This window comes from Pundamilia nyererei, unplaced genomic scaffold (genome assembly GCF_000239375.1).
Source record: "Pundamilia nyererei isolate P.nyererei 1_Seehausen unplaced genomic scaffold, PunNye1.0 scaffold00006, whole genome shotgun sequence".
NCBI lineage: Eukaryota > Metazoa > Chordata > Actinopteri > Cichliformes > Cichlidae > Pundamilia > Pundamilia nyererei.
The window spans coordinates 3,461,053-3,478,181 of NW_005187407.1; the positions used below are offsets into that span (position 1 = coordinate 3,461,053).

General features: G+C 41.0%; 2 protein-coding genes across 7 annotated transcripts in view; both read right to left on the bottom strand.

Moving 5' to 3' along the window:
- Window positions 1-12,444, bottom strand: part of clip1a (CAP-GLY domain containing linker protein 1a) — a 19,912-nt gene extending 7,468 nt beyond the window's left edge. For 2 of the 4 annotated variants that reach the window (XM_013914773.1, XM_005722096.1), the window contains exons 1-13: window positions 12,198-12,444; window positions 8,515-8,815; window positions 7,409-7,944; window positions 6,607-6,731; window positions 6,296-6,512; window positions 5,988-6,185; window positions 5,809-5,900; window positions 5,535-5,595; window positions 3,258-3,362; window positions 1,180-2,088; window positions 905-1,021; window positions 548-605; window positions 315-398 (exon numbers count right to left, since the gene is read on the bottom strand). In XM_013914773.1, coding sequence (XP_013770227.1) covers window positions 315-398; window positions 548-605; window positions 905-1,021; window positions 1,180-2,088; window positions 3,258-3,362; window positions 5,535-5,595; window positions 5,809-5,900; window positions 5,988-6,185; window positions 6,296-6,512; window positions 6,607-6,731; window positions 7,409-7,944; window positions 8,515-8,605 — 2,593 coding nt within the window. In that variant the 5' untranslated portion in view covers window positions 8,606-8,815; window positions 12,198-12,444. Of the gene's footprint in view, window positions 1-314; window positions 399-547; window positions 606-904; window positions 1,022-1,179; window positions 2,089-3,257; window positions 3,363-5,534; window positions 5,596-5,808; window positions 5,901-5,987; window positions 6,186-6,295; window positions 6,513-6,606; window positions 6,732-7,408; window positions 7,945-8,514; window positions 8,816-11,649; window positions 11,939-12,197 lie in introns of those variants that run through there. The other 2 variants (XM_013914771.1, XM_005722097.1) reach the window with 2 other exon arrangements.
- Window positions 12,445-16,436: 3,992 nt separating this feature from the next.
- zcchc8 (zinc finger, CCHC domain containing 8) overlaps window positions 16,437-17,129 on the bottom strand; it is a 10,984-nt gene continuing 10,291 nt past the window's right edge. For 2 of the 3 annotated variants that reach the window (XM_005722099.1, XM_013914219.1), the window contains exon 15: window positions 16,437-17,120. In XM_005722099.1, coding sequence (XP_005722156.1) covers window positions 16,767-17,120 — 354 coding nt within the window. In that variant the 3' untranslated portion in view covers window positions 16,437-16,766. The other variant, XM_013914221.1, reaches the window with a different exon arrangement.

A 17,129-nucleotide genomic window follows, 5' to 3' on the forward strand; every position in this document is an offset into this window, starting at 1 on the left:
CACACAATACAAGTCTTTAGTAAGAGCTGCTAAACTTTAAGGCCAAACCCAGAGGAACCTTTGAGGGTGGAAGGGGTTAAAAACAGAAACGACCTGGATAAAAACGTTGCCCCGCCTCTGCTCGTCTTTGCTAAACCATCAAACAGCAGAACTTCATGTCCCACAGGGCCCCAGGTGTTACTGCAAGGAGAGCTTTCCACTGTAGTAAATTATACAGCACATTCCTGAAGCATGACTCTCTCTCACACACACACACACACACACACACACACACACAATTTAAAGACAGATCAATGAAATGATAATGATCTTACCAGCAAGCTGACTTTTTAATGACTCTGATTCTTGGGCCAAGGATGTGTACTCCTCTTCTTTCTTACTCAGTTTCTCAAGTGTTTCTACAAAAACAAAACAAAAATCAAACAAACAAAAGAATTATACTGATACTAGAAGATTTTGCACATTAAAAACGTAGAATGACAGCAGATGACAGGAAAATGGGATGTGAAAACATTTCGGTAACTCAACACAGAGTGACTCAGATTACCTTGCATAGTTTTTGATGATGTAGTCTGCTCCTCTGTGCTTTCAGCCACCTTTTGTTTCTGTCAGCAAAGTTTAGGAAACGTTTTTTTATATGACACTTCTACGGTAGACAAACAGCCAATATTTAATGTTTTAACTGCGTTCAATACTGAGATCAACCCACTGGATCAGTAAATATTAGCTGACACTAGCTTACTGCAGATATATATGCAGATTTGTTGTGTGACAATAATAAATATCAAAAAATTAAAAAAAAAAACTGCAGCAGAGAAATAAGATAAAGGTAAACTGTGGGGAAAAGGGAGGTACAATTTGGGGAGAATATCTCCAAACCCAAAAATTAAGTCACAGTTCTCACCAGGCCTCCAAGTTCTTGTTCCAGGGTATCCTTCTCCTGCTTTACAGTATTCAGACTCTGCTGTAAAGAAAGGACTTCCTGCTGTTTGCCCTCCAACTGAGAGTTTAATTCAGCAACCTTTAACATATAAAATGCAATGAAATGCATAACAAACAAAAAGCAATGATTTTATGAAAATGGTACACCAAGTCAAGGATAATCACATCACCAGGAGAAAAATATGGCACATAACAAAAAGGGAGCATTTATTGATCATGAAGTTACCAAGAACCCACCTTGGCACCCTGCTTGTCTCCTTGGCTCTGTACCTCCTCTAGCTGAGCTTTCAGAGCTACAAGCTCCTGGTTACTTTGTGCTACTTTGCTCCGCAGAGCCACCATTTCCGCCATCTGTTCTTTGGTTTCTCCATCCTTGTCTTGAGCCTGTTGTGCTAGCGTCACTTCCTTCTCCTCAAGCTCCTTTACCCTAAGTTCAGCAGCATGAAGCTTTCCAAGAACATCCTCCATCTCCACCAGGTGCTGTTCTTCTGTTTTTTCAACACTGGACCGAAGTGACTCCTCCAGTTGCTCTTTGTCCTCAGTCAGAGACAGCACCTGTGCCTTCAGCGCCTTCAACTCCTGAGTCCATGCCGTGGCTTCAGCTTTGTGTTTGGCGTCGGCCTCCTCCAGAGCTGACTTGTGCTCCAACTTCAGCTTCTCAAGTGCACTTTTGGTTTCTACAAGTTCTTCTGTCTGAGCACCTGCACCTTTGCTGAAGGACACCTTCAGCTCTTCCATGGCTTGCTGGTGAGAGGCAACGGCAGCCTCCAACTTTGAACGCCACAGTTCAACAGCGTCAGCATTCTCCTTCTCTGCCTGACTTAAGCGCATCTGCAGCTGCTCTTTGTCACCAGAGAGCCTCACAGATGTAGCCTGAAGCTGAGCAACTGCATCACTGTGGATTTTTTCTTGAGCTTCTAGCTTCTCCTTGTATTTACCTAGCTCTTCTTGATGACTAGTTTCCTGAGAAGCCAACTGATCCCTCAGAGAGTTTATTTCTTCCAGGAGGGGAGAAAGAGTGGAGTTTGAGTCCTCAGAGCCCTGCTGGACCCCAAGACGCAGCTGCAGGTCAGCCACCTCTCTTGTTCGAAGTGCAAGGTCCCTCTCAAGTTCCATAATACGGGATCTTTCTGACACAGTAGCAACCTTTAAAAGCGGGAAATCTTTATTTAAAAATGTATCTCAAACTAGCCTACTAAATATCTTAGTACATTTAAAACAAACAAACAAAGGATTAATAAGATTATTTAATAACTAACTTTTGCTAAATAGATTAAAAACTAATTGTTAAAGAAATTTAAAGTGATTACTGGGTGAGATTTTTTTCCTCAATTTGCTTTTTTTTTAAATGAGAAGGATACAAAACATTTGATGTTGAAAATAAATCATTATACTGACCTCTTGTGGTTATAAACGGTATGATCCAAATAATGGAAGTGAACACTGAAAGCATGTATGGAGCTACAGCAGTGTGCAAGAGATTTTCCACCAAGTATTAGACTAGAAAGTGTCCTCACTGACGTCGTGATTTATCAGACACACAAACTAAAAACATCTCAGGTAGTCCTGATATTTTATAGTGCTTTTACACCATTCAAGCTCTGGTACAAAACTTTTTTTTTTTTTGTTAACATAGTGCAGTTTTAAACCTACAGGCCTAATCCTCCTCAAAACTATACATTTACTGTGACTGTAACACTGTAGGTGGACTGGTCTGGGAGGTGGATACGGTTTTAAACTAGCAAAATGCAGGGACACCAAATAAGCGGGACAAATGGATGTCAGGAAGGACCGGGAAAGGAGAGTATAGGATAACTGGGAAAATGATTAGCTTGGTACAAGCTGGGGAGGAGTTTGTCTGTCTGGTTAAGCAGTGATATCACAAAACCATCTGCTGGAAATATAGGTAAACATGTGTCTCTCTGTCAGATCCACATGGTTATTGTTTTGGAGGTCAAAACCTCCATATTTTCAATATAAAAAGATTTTGAGTGGACCAGTGTGAATTTGAGATAATTTAATATCTGATAAAGTGTGACAAAAGAAACTAATACTTTTGACATTTAATTTGCAAACTGTAAGCAGGGCAGACTAATTTAGGATTTTAAACATACCAAAGATGTTTAATATTTTAGTATATGATTTAATCTGGTTTTTAAGATCAGGGTTATTAGTTTTATGTAAAGCTGAAAAAATGCATCTGTAGGGTACATTTACCACAAGCCCATATACAGCAAGAGTCCAGTTACTGCTGCACATTTTTTGGCTATGGGCCTTTTTCCCAACGCAACACGCTGCAGAGCAGAATTCATTACCCTAGTGTCTTCTAACTCTCTTTGGAGTTTCTCAGCTTTGGTCTTTTCAAAGAGCAGGCTCTGTTCAAGCTCCTTAATGTGGGCATGCTCCAGTCTGGTCTGCGTCTGTTAGTAAACAAGGGGGAGAGGAAGAAAACACACCAGTGCCACCATCACATGCCAGCCCAACGCAGACAGAGAGGGAGGGAGACAGGAGAAAGGAAGGAGGGGTTGGATAGGGATGACAGTGAAAGTGTGTGTGTGTGTGTGTGTGTGTGTGTGTGTGCGCGCGCAAGTGAGTATTTGAAGGGTTGAGGCAAGGACACTGGGTGGGTGTGGATAGTGATGGATGAGTGGAAATGAGAAAACACCCCCATGCAGAACTTTCAGGCTGTGCCATAAACAGCTGCAAATAGGGATTTTTTTCAAAGAAACAGTGGGGGGGAAAAAAAAAAGAAAAAAAAAACAACAACAAGCAGCGGACGACGGGGGCATGTAGTATGGATGTGCAGGATGAGTATGTTGATGGAAGCAGTTTAGAAGTAACCATGCAAAAAAAAAAAAGTCACCTGGTAAACAAATCACACAGACTGTTATGATACACAGAAAATTTGATACTGTGTGCCAAGCCAGCAAGTAAAATCAAGTTAACATGACTTCACCACGGTGTGGAGAGAAGGCAGTACTGGGAGTTTCCTGATCCCTGTGTGTCACTAACACAAAGTTGGTGCATGTTAATATACAGAAGATGTCCGATTTTACCAGACGAAGTCAATATAAAGACATTTATTATTGTGGTTTTCTATATACAGCAATTAGTGTTGTCAATACCTACACTGCTTTCTCTCTTTGGTGATGAGGCCACTGTCCACACTTTAAATATTTAGTGTTGTGAGAAACCAGCCGTTATCAGACCACCGTGTGCAAGACTTGTGACCAACTTAACAGATATCAATCAGTAACAGAAACATTTTAGGCTCAAGAAATAGAAAAGATCTCACTGGCTTTCTCTGTATTTTGGTGCTACAAGTACAGATTTTTATGGAAGCTTAATAAAGCATTACTTAGAAAAACGCTCTGCTTCTAATCTTATGTAAACACAATAAAAGTTAAAAACAGGGTCTGTTTGGAAAATTGGAATAGCACCAGTTTTAAATGTATGTAGACCATGGTTTATCCCAGGTCTTCATTGAATACAATGGATAAAATAAACTAATATTTAACAATCTGATACACCATATCCAGTCAGTGGTATGGATGTTGGACCGGTTTTATTAGAAAACTGAAAACACATATATTAAATTACATTTTAACTCTTATCATAGGTGTTATTCCTCCCTGGTTGCAGTGGGCAGGCTCAGAAATTAGGACTGTGACTGGGTAGTGAAAAGACAAGGGGGCATTTCCAGTGGTTCCATGCTGAGCACTGGACCAACATGAAAGACGAACATGGGAAGGAAGAAGAAGCAATAAGACCGCGTCACTGAACAAGGAGGGTTACTGAGGGTTACAGCTCAACATTAGTACACCTTCAACAGCTTGAAGTTAACACATTATTTTTTAGTTTGGTGGTCATATTTTTTTTTTTTAACTACACAAAATTATTTATGAATATCTGCTGCTTTAACTGTTAGTACACACATTTAAAGAGAAGGAAAATTGAGTTTCTAACCCTGTAGCCCACAGTTTAAAACATCTATTTTGAGCTAGGATGCCTTCAGAGTAACAGAGGTGGTTTCCTGTGCAACACTGTGGAATAAATAAATTCTTTAATTAGAAAAGAAACACATACTACTGAGCTACTGCACTCTCAATATTGCAACTTGGGATGCAAGTTGCTAAAAAACAACAACAACCCAGTAACAAATGGTAAACAGATCATGACATAATTTATCTGTCTGCATTAAATTGGGGGTTACATAAAACTAACACTTTCAAAATCGAGATGTCAGATTTGGTGATTTAATGGAAATGGGGGCAGGTTTAAATGCAAACATTGTATTGACTTGACTGTACTTGTGTGAATCTCATGTAAGATTAAAGTAGATTTATTATGCTCCATATTCTATTATAGGACTCTAGTTGAGAAGATTTGTTTTATTTGAAATTCAAAATTTACCAAACTGGACCTTGGAGTAGCTACTCCAATTTTGCTAGCTTTACCAACATTTTAAATCCCTTTATTATGTGGGTTTATGTAAACTGGAATTTCGGGCACGGTGAATGGGGCAGCCCACTGCGTCTGAAGTGTAAATTTAGATATGAAGTCAGCGGTGTGTATCCGTGCTGTGTATTTACCTCCAGGTCTCCTTTGGTAATGGAAACTTCCTCAACACGAAACTGAAGGTCCTCCACCTTCCTATTTAACAGAAACATATTTACTCCTCTGAGGCACAAGCCACCTCTAAACTGCAGTGATCAAGAGCGATGCCAACAACAAATTTATTACCTTATGACTGTAAAACAACAGTACTGGGAGCAAAGCTCTCACCCCACTTTCAGTGTCTCACAACATTGAAACTAGAGGACCTAATTTACTCTCATGAGCATCTTTAACTAGTCCCACACTCACCTACGCTCCTCCTCAAGCTGATTCAGCAGCTCCACCTTGTCTTTGTCTGCAGCTTCTACCAAGGCACGCAACTGATCCATCTTTGCCTCCATCTGTCAAAATCACAGACAAACATTTAAAAGAGATAAAATTAATACATACTAAACTAACTGTGGTTCAGGCTCAGTGACTGAGCTGACCTGCTCATGCTCATCCCTTAGCAGGGTAATTTCTTGCTCCATTTCTCCAACATGGCTTGTGGCCTTGGCAACTTCTGCCCTCTCCATGTCCCTCTCAGCCATGAGCTGCTCAATATGCTGTTGCTTTTCCTTCAGTGCCTCTTGCAGGGCTGTGGTGCCTGAAATCTTTCGATTATACCTTGAGGATGTCTCTGTCAGCTGTAGAAAGAGAGACAGGTACCATGTTCATACTGCTGCGTGTCTCTCACCATAATGCCACAGGTAATACACTGTTGTTGTTCTTTCTTTTTTTTATAAGTGTGTCTCACCAGGCCTGTGCGGCTCGGCTTAGCACTAACAGAAGATGCCACAGAGCTCATGGTACTGATGGATGAGGCACTGGGGCTCCTCTTCAGCCCTGCCGGTGTGGCCACCACTTTCCGAACGGTTGTTTTTGCTTTGGCAGGCGTAGTGGAAGGAAAGCCAATGCGTGTGACTTTGTGCACTGGAGCAAATAAGCCATACTTGGGTTGGCACTGAAAATATCTGAATACAACCACAATAATAAAAGTGTTCAATAAAAGGAGGAGTGTGGTTGAGTTTACACACAACTTGTTTATAGATCTTGTGGCTTCCGTACCTTGTGCCTGCCACTGCCCCATCATTCTTTCCTAGGGGCTCGTCCAATTCCACGCCACACCACTCGCCTTTGGCAAAGTCTGTTTCTCCAAGGAAGCGTACCACTCCTGCCTTTGTACCACCAACCTGAGAGGAAATACACCAAAGATTAGCCAACATTTAATTCTCTTAACAGATGAGAGGGGACTAAAAAGTAATCAGCTTTGCCTGGTAATAAATCCCAAGGGAGATAATTCCATAAAAGCCACAGATGCAAACATGCCAGAATTGTGGGGTATGTGTGTGCTTATTACATTTTATTTTTTATCATTTATAAAATAATGTTTAATAATAATAAATTATTTATAAAATAATTTCTAAATTATTTTAAAAGCATAGTTTGGAAGTTTACTAAATGTGGTAATGGTGAGCATATTTCCTCTGCTGCCCTACAGGCATGAGTAACACTTCCTCTTTACTTAATGTGCTACACATCCTCGTGATTGTGCGGGGAAAAAAAGGAATTCATAAGGAGGAAGCAATGCACTCAACATCTATAAGCAGACCTGAGTGACTGTACTACGTTACTAAAACTACTTCACTGACTCAGAAGTGAATGGTTCAAAGTACAAGTGAAAGCAACCATATTTCATTTGTTAGCTTCCTAAAAACTGGAGGAGGGCTTCATGAGTCATGTGATTCTCAAGGCCCTGCTGACATTGCTAAAACACAAAAGGGAGAACCTTCAGATATTTGTAGCTTTGCTGAAATGTTCAGGGAAGAAAACTGTAGGCAACTTTTTTTTCTACTTATAGAAACTTTACCAACACACGGTCACCAATCTTCAGTTCCCGTTCCCCCTTCTTGACCGATCCAGTCTCTGAGAGGTTGGAGACAGATTCACTGTTTGTCCTTGCAAGGTTGGAAGATGGGGTAGCTGGTGTTGTTGCTGTTGAGGCCTTCTTGGCTGTCGCGGTACTTGAAGGCAGTGCTGTTTTTGTGGCTACGCTTCCGACTGAGGGAGTGGGTGATGCTGCGCGGGACGTCGGTGCCGTCTGAGTTCCATTAGCCTCTTCTTCTGTGCGAGACAACTTGGAGGGGCGGGTAAAAATCCCTCGCAGGGCTTCACACTGAAAGTATCGAACGCCTGCTACTGACCCATCGTTCTTCCCAATTGGCTCATCTAGAACAATTCCCGCCCACTGTCCTGGGGCAAACTGCGTTTCTCCCAAAAACTGTATGTAGCCCGGCTTATTTCCATTCACCCAAACTCGATCTCCAATCTGGAAGCTCTCCTCCACATTCCCTGACTCTCCAGAGCTGGCACTTTCAGCCGATTTGTCTGCAACAGCAGTTTTAGCTGCATTTTGGTGAGAGGGAGAGTAGTAAGTTATTAATTTGAATCACAGAGCCACGTCACAAATGCAGAGCAAACACAGCACACCCCTTGTATATATATATATATTTTTTTTATTAGTGCTGTCAGCGTTAGTCTCGTTAAAATGACGTTAACGCCATAACCGCATTAACGCAGCAAATCTCCATTAGCGAGTTAGCGCGGATCGCCTCATGCATGGGGCTGCACGCATTAACAAGCTACCTGCGCTAACGCCGTTGAAGTCTTGCAGCGCCGCAATCCGCGTTGACTCGCTAACAGAGATTGCTGCGTTCATGCGGTTATGGCGTTAACAAATTTTTATATTTATATAACACTATAAATGTACTGTCGGGGTATCAAAGGGAAATCTTGCATTGAATATACTAATTATTTATTCAAGAATCAATTTTCATGTTTATTGTAAGTTTAAAAACAAAACACACACACACACACACAAAAAAAAAAAAACACCAAACATGTACATTGTTTTAAATAAGGCTATACCTGCATTCAAATGCTACTCAGCTGATGAGTTTCGACATGTATTCCTACCTGTGCTGGGGTTGGTCTTGGGGGCTCCTGTTCCAGGTGGCCGAGCTATCTTGCTAGGCACTTTTATGCCACTGGGCTTGGCTGTGCTCATGTTTCCTCCTGTGATCTGAACCACAAGGCTTGTGTTCGTCCCTGGATACAGACTGACCCCAGACCATCAAAACCACTGCCTGCTGCTCTGTGATTGCAATGCTTTTTCTCTCTCCGCACCAAAATTTAATAAACAAAAAAAGGAAAAAAAAAAAGAAAAAAAATGAGGAAAAGGGAGAAGGGAGAAAAAGCGCTTCTTGCAAAAAGGACCCTGTTGATAGAGAAAGGGAAAAACAAAACAAGTAACATTACTTGATTTTGTGAACCTTTACTAAAGTATTTTTACTCATTGGTCAATAACCCTTCTGCCAATATCCTCTGCCTTTAACTCTTATTGTCTTTGACAAAAATTATTTATTTAAATAATTGATTTAATTTACTTAACTAAACTAATAAACAACAGTGCACCTGTTGCAAGCCATGATCTGTAGACTTTGTTTTTAGTGCTGTGTTAATGGAGGTATTTTGTTATGACAACAAGTTCCTCGGCATACACGACATCACAGATCTAAAAATACCCCTTCACAGCCTGACCAACGTGCAGTCTGTGGTAGTGCCATCTGAACGTCTGATAATGTGTGACCTTGACCACAGAGCACAGACTGTGTCACAGAGGGTCTCTCTCAATCTATCATTCTGACATCAAACAACATGTAAGGCTTGGCTGGCAGCTCTTTATAAAACTGGATTACTGCAGAAACACGACCACAGGCAGCAGATTATCCTGTTTGTCAGATTACCTCAGCACACAAGCCGATTGGTTGAACGCTCCATTTTAACAGAAATTGTCTGTCACTTACTTGAAGCAAAGACTGTGGAATCATAATCATAATGTTTTATACATCTGCTGACCTTTAACATGCACTTAGGCAGGGAAAGACCCTGCATATGTCCCCATCAAGCTGAGACACTGTTTGTACAAGTATGGAATTATCACAACAATTTTTGTATGTAATCTGCAAAGAAATTTGCTTATAATGAAATTCTACCAGTATACAAACAAGGGTTTTCATTTAGTGTACTGACACTTAATTCTGTACTTGGGCTTTACCTTGTCACGTTATGAGTGAAAACAAGGAGCTCAAGGACTTGAACAATGTCAAGAAAATGATTTTATTATATGTAGCTATTCCTGTTATCATTGACTGCAAACGTCTGAAACGTCCCAGGACAATGAAACAAGCTGTGCATGTATCGAATTCCTGAGAGCGTTAAAAGTTTTTCACTTCAAAACAAACTATGACGTGAATCTCTTCTGAGTCAGGCGAGACGCTCGTCTTCAAAGTAAAGAAATTAAATGTTCAACAGCAGCACACAAACATTACTTTCATTCCTGAAAGGGCCTAAGAGCTGCACTACACAGGTTTACCTAAACAACTTAAGAAAGGAAGCTCTCACGCAGCCTCCAAGATATTTCTCAGCAGAGAGTGAAAGGTGGCCATCAGCAGACATGACCCAGTTTGAAAGCAGTGCTCCAGTTTTATCCCGCTGTGTCTTTGAGTGACGACTGACTCAAGCCCTCAGGTCAAAAATAGGCAAAACAGGGAAGCCATAGCCATTATAGCTGAAGACTGTCTATGCAAGACTGCACTTTCTAGTCTGATTGACCCATGAACGCGTGGTACAATACGCAGAGGTTACATTCATTGTGCAGAGAGTTTTAAAAGCAAAAGGTTAGTTCTATCAGAAAAAACCACAAAGCTCTAGTACAAATATCACATGAGCTTGACCAGAGGACGTTACAGCTCTGATTGGTGAGCTGAGGCTGTGAGCTGAACATGATCCTCTCACGGTGAAGAATTTCCCACAGCAGTAATGTTAATCTTTTGCCACTGACTCAGTCTAATCTGTAGCTTGGGAAAAACACCAAATACTCAAGCTTTGCAAAAGTTAAAGAGATCTAATACACTGATGCATGCAAAAAAAAAGTATAATTCTTAACTAGATTCACATTATATCACATGTAGTATGATTTTATCTCTCCCCTGGTGTAAATAAACAAACAGAAACAGGTAGACAGTAGCTTGTAAAGCAGAAGTGAGACTTCTCAGAGACCTCCATTAACATAGATGACTTCCATTTTCACAACTGCATACATTTGCATGCTCAGTGTCCATTAAAGTATTGGATATGAGTGTTATGGCTCTGACAAATGATTTAACTGTCCTCCACCACACAAAACAGGATGAAAACAAATTAACGTCCAGACAGAAGTTCTTAAAATTCTTCAGTATATTCACTACTACCGGTAGTTGGAAGGAGTTAATGGTTACACAAGTCCACATGGTCTTCCACAAGATTAATATTAGCCAGAGACTTCACTACTAAATCAGGCCCATTTCCACTATTCGAGCTGCCAAGGTATCCTTTTAAACTCCTGCCCCAAACAAAGACCAAGTAGGGTGCATTTCGTTGCATCCATAAGCAATAAACTAACAGATGTGTGCATTATCTGACATGACTTGCACATTCTCTCTCCTGCTTTGGTCATCTCAAGGCCAAGTCAAGCTCTGGCTCTTCCTATTTGAGGAAACATCTGCAGGGAGGATTATTCAGGCCCCTGTTAGCACTGACAAACGTAGGCAAAAAAAGCCTCAAAGGTACAGAATAAGAGCCAAAAGCATCCTGTGTCCTCTAACTTCACTTGTTTTGAATTTAACAACCCTCACCTTGCTGCCATTTTACAGACACACCCCTGTCCTACAAAGATTCTGGCTCATACCAATGTGAATAGACATAAATAAGGCCTGGAATGGCCAAAAACAGACTTCCTACCTCTTTAATGTGTTCTTACAGCACTGCAAACATTACAGTTAAAAAGATAGCATTCACGAGCCCCTTGCCTCTCAATGCAGCTTCACTGACACACTGCACACTGTGGCTGAGCTGTAAACCCAGTTATCTTTGTGTCAGGTCAGCGAATTTGCCTGTAAGCGACACTCGCCTTGTCACCTCTGCCTACCAGTGGCTAGCGGACCGAGGAGCTGTCGATGAGGTGGCACATCTGGTAACGCTGCTCTAAAAATGTCCTGTCAGCTAACTCACCTTACCAGCTAGCTGAATGGTAGCTCTTCTCCGCTAAGAATGGGAGACATTAGCGCTACACAGGTTCAACACGTCCACGTCCAAACCTCCCACATAGCCCCCCAAAAGAAAGAGGTGTCATAAGCTAAGAAACTGAAAGGCAAATTCCACAAGTCCAAAAGTCTCCGCAATGTCACCGGCGCTCCAGCAGGGCACACTGCTGCTACAAATTCACTCAGCACACGTAATTGTTAGCTAAAATCATCTGTATCGAATGAATGTTCGTATAGTGTTGTGGCGCTCAGGTGCCTGGTCACCTCTTCGGCTTAAATGGATCCCGGTCGGGGAGGGAGATGTGATCAGTTGCTAAGTAACGCTAGCAGCGAGGCCCAAAGCGGTTCAGCGAGCCGGTGGTTAAGACCACAAGCAATATGGGCTGGTTAGCTAGTGAGCTAAACTAACACCTCACCTCAAGTAACGTCTGAACAACACCTGAACAACTTTCACGCGTGTTTATCAGCCGCTGTTGGACCAGAAAATATGCGGAAACGGGATGAGGAAGTACTGACCTGATGTGTTTATGTACAGACTTCGTCGTCCGAGGGGAAAAAAATAACACAGCTAGCAAGCTAAGTACAGAACCTCGATGACTTTTAGAACTACGTTCGACTCACACACGGGGAGGCAGACACAGCCCAGCGTGCGTGCAGTCTGTCCAACGGCTGAGGGAAACGTCAGGGGCGGGAGCTGACCAAAGATGATATGTGCAGAAAGATGGAGCACTCCATTGCTTCGAAGACCGAACGATAGATTAAAGAAGCACTGAAAATAGTCTTTTTTGCCATCCATGTGTAAAAAAGTGACGTACTATGGAATTGTTTAAAAAATAATAAGATAACTTAAATTTTTTAGTTTTTAAGTAGACACTTTAAAATAATTAATTGGAATTTTGACTTAGGAATCCCCAAAAAGTTTTTCTTCTTTGTTCCAAGTTTCCATAGATAACAATAAACTGGGGAGGAAATAAAATTAGACTTCACTGATTCATCTCGCATATTGGTAACTCGTTAAAAATGGTGGTCATAGTATTTTAGCTAGTTTTTTAGTAAACGGATGTTGGCCTTGGATGCAGACCAGCGCATCAAACCCTCGGAGGTTCTCGAGCATCTCTTTTTTGACCCTGGCCTGAGAGTTCCCCCTGCATTAAAATGAGAAGCAGAGGGAGACAAAAGTCTCCAGCATTGCTTCTTTGACCCCAGACAAAAGTGACAAAACCACAAGCAGGGGTTGGAAAAGGCAATCCACAGCAGAAATCCACTGCAAATGCTTATCTACAATTCAAACCCAATACTCCTTTAAAACTGATAACAACAGCTTAAGATTTTAACAAAAAAATAATTAAGTTGCTCCAATATTTATCACTTCACTCCCCCCACCCCAACCAGTCGCGGCAGATGGCTGTCCCTTCCTGAGCCTGGTTCTGCCGGAGATTTCTTCCTATTGAAGGGAGTTTTTTCTCCCCACTGTCGCTAAATGCTTGCTCACAGGGAGTCCTCTGATTGTTGGAGTGGCCAAATACTGTAGGGCAGGAGTCTGTATGTTAGAGTAGCTCTCGAGGACTGGAGTTATAGAGACTCTTGCTCTAGGGGAACTAGCAATTCTTGTGAAAATTTAAAAGAAAAATCCTTAAAAACAATAACAAAAACCAGCAAATATGGTCTTGAACGTGGGCACAATTTTGGTGAAAATCCATTAAGTAATCACTGTTTCAAGTTCATACCAATATTCAAAGTGGAGCAGCGGACACCTTACCATCACATCAATCCTTCAATCAGACCTCAAACACAATGTTAACACTGATAAATTGGATACAAATTAATTAAATAAACCAGCTTTAAGCATCAACTAAGTCTTATTTGTAATTCTTCAAAAATACAGAGCTACCCTTCAGCTTCCTAGTAGACAAACTGTCATGATACTGGGTCTGGTGACCCAGGGTTCTTATGTTTTTGAGTTGTGTTAATATTGCAGTGTCAGTCATGTTTTAATATGATTTAACTTTTGATTTGTGACTATTTAGAATTGTAGTTTAAACATTTTCCTGACTGCATAAGTCTCAGTGAATTTAAAATACGTTTTCCAAGTCATAATCCTTCTTTCCCGAATGGACTTTTATATTGTGCAGTCTCCAGACTTAAACCCCATTTAGCTGGTGCCACACACATTCATGGGAACCTCTACAACAGATATTGGAAGAACTTTCTGAAGAATATTTGATTTCTATTGTAAAAAGAAAGCCTTGGGTGTGTTCAGCTGTTATATTTGCCAAATCTGGCTACTTTGACGACTCATAATTTTAGAATACATTATTGTGTACAAATTGATTCCATGATTATTTCTTTTTAACTCCAATTGCTTATTTGTACTCTGCTTTCATTTCAGAGTGCAATGAGACATTGAACTGCATATTTTTCAATTTAAAAAATTGAAAAATTGGGGTGTTCTAAAACTTTTGACCAGTAGTGTTTGTGAAAGTAGAAGCAGAAGAACAGTGGCAGAAGACCAACAGCAACAAAACAACGAGGCTACTATAAGTCATCTTACCTTGTATCAGTGATTCAGACTGCTTGTGGTGTCGTAGATATTAATACTAATTTAAAATCCAAAGACTACCTGAGTATTGTTGCTGACAATATCCAACCCTCTGTAATTAAATTGTCCCCATTTTCTGATGGCTGCTTCCAGCAGGTTGACAGACTGTGTGAAAAAGCTCAGATCATCTTAAACTGTTTTCTTGAACATAAAACTGAGTTTACTATACTCAAATGACCTTCACTGTCACCAGATCTCAATCGAATACAGCACCTTTGGAATGTGATTGAACAGCAGATTCACATCACGGATGTGCAACAAATCTGCAGTAACTGTGTGACGCTATGATGTCAACATGAGTCAAAATTTCTGAGGAATGTTTCTAGCTCCTTGTTGAATCTGTGTAAATGTAGTTATGTGCAACACTTTCATTGCTTGTAATTATGTGTTCACATCTAATTAAATTTCATTAGAAGACTTAGGGACTTAACTCACACCTTATACATTCATTTACATACATACACACACAACCAACACTATAAAACAATTAAGGCTACGTTCACACTAATGCGTTTTCGTTTGAAAGCGCATCGTCTTCTCTCCGTTTTGGCCTTCGGTCCACACTAAGACGGCGTTTTCCCCAAGGAAAAACGCAGCGTTTTGGAAACGCTCTCGAAAACGCATACATTTCAAAACTGAGCTGTCCTGTCGCATTGTAGTCATGTGACCAATTAAACAAAGACAGCCGAGTGCATTATACAGCAGTTGTTTTGATTGCTCTCAATTTCCACAGCCCTAAAAAAGATCGATATCAGTTTGTACATGCTCCAGATAGCTTTTCTTCAAATTCTTTAATTCTCACTCGCTTTTGCGTATGCGCAGGACTGGAACGTAAGCGTTTTGGGCCATTTCAATGTGGACGCACAACTCTGAAAACGCTAGTGTGGACGCGGAGTGTTTTCACCCGGGTCAAGTTTTTCCATCTTGTGCTGGGCAGCTGTTGTACCACACTGTCATGCTAAGACAGCAGATGCCTTCTATTGTGGCTCTGTAGATGTTCACAAGCAGCAAGAAGAGACTCCGGTCCATTTTAGCTTCAAGAGGAAGAAGACCCTTAGTTGGACTTTATTCACCAGGTGTGATGTGTTCAGCTACCAGATCAGGTCACGTTAAGTGAAGACCCAGGAACTTGACGTTGTCCACACGCTCTACTCCCTCCCCGTATACAAGGAGAGGCGTTTGTTCTGTCTTCCTGGATATCCTGCAGTCCATAATGAACTCCTTAATCTTGCTGGTGTTCAGGATAAGGTTGATATCTAAGCACCACTGTGGATGAGAGGATAATTCTGCTCCTCCAGCTGAGGGAGATACAGTCTCTCTGCTGCTGGATGAGTCAAAGAGTGCAAAGAAACTGTTCAAGGTGTCAGGGAGAGTTGGATCACAGCTAACCTGTTGGTTACTGTGTTTACAGTCTGTTATACTCCTGATGCATCGCCACATATTTTGCGGTAAAGTAAATTTTACTTTAACTGAATTTCAACTTGCTGAAATTTCACTTCCAAGGTGGTTCAAAGACATGATTAGATCAGCTATTCAGAGTGCCACAGGAATCTTCACTGAGCGCTGCTAAAATAGCTAATATTGAAGAATATAGTCTAAGGAGCTTTGAAAGAAAAGCATCACGACTTCTTTAAGCTGCTTGAAGACATTTCACTTCTCATCCAAAAGGCTTCTTCAGAACTGAAGACCAGGACGACTGAGAACCTTCACAGACATTGAAGAATATAATCATTGTCTATCATGGGGCTGCCGGCAGGCATATATTACAAGAACTATTTAAATTCCTGAAACTGCATTACCGTTTTGGCTAGAGACCAAATTCAAATAGTTTGGGAGAGAAGAGAAGGCAAGCTTTACGGGGATATTTGGTGTAAATTGGTAGCATATGGCATTTATAAGGTACTGCTTTCTGAATATGGACAGAAAAAGAAAATCAGCTCCTATTCGTTACCATGTGTGCTTCACGTTACCGTATTCCTCCAACATTTGGGGCTTAAGAGCACATTAAAATGATTCCTGAAACATGAGAATAACTTTTTTTCTTCAGTTTTACAGCAAAAATGACAAAGTATGTCCATAAATCTTGGTCAATAAAAGGGCTAATTTGCATATTTCATTTGGCCATGGGGGTGAAATCTGCAATCAGACATAGCAACTTGAGCAGAAACAATATTGTTTACTCCATTACTTTAGAGAAATTCGAGTGGAACAAATAACACAAAAACACCACAAGATGAAAAATAATGCAGGTCAAGAAATTATCATTGTACACATTTTACAGTGAAGTAAACAGGTCACTTGTGCTGAAAAAGAATCTCAGACTAGTTGGTCAAAATCAGTTGTTGAAGCATCTTTAAAAGGCTTTCCCTAACTGAACTTTACATATCGACTGCATTTACACAGAATAGAAAAAACCATGCTGAAAGGAGATGAAATGAAGACTTTCTATTAAAATATACTGTGTTTTGAATCAAGGCAATAAACTGTCACTTCTTCTTCGCCAGACTTCGTGGGGAACTTTTAAGCAAGTCTCTGATCCTAAGGTATGTTCCTGTGGCTTCAGCAACTTCAGTGAACTCTGGTGTATCTTCAAATGGAACGATGCCAGCTGCAAACTTGCTACGATGCGGAACAGCAGTTATCTTGTCGAGATGTCCTGGAGTCGTACAGTCTCCACTCACTGGATGAGGCAAATCTGACTCAGGGCTCTGTGGGTTGTCTACTTCAGCTTTCACTGGCTCAGGACTCTGAAATGTGCCGTCCTCGACTAACAGTGAAATGGGACTCTGAGGGGTGCTGTCCTGAGTTTTAACTAGCTCGGGACTCTGAGGGGTGCTGTCCTGAGTTTT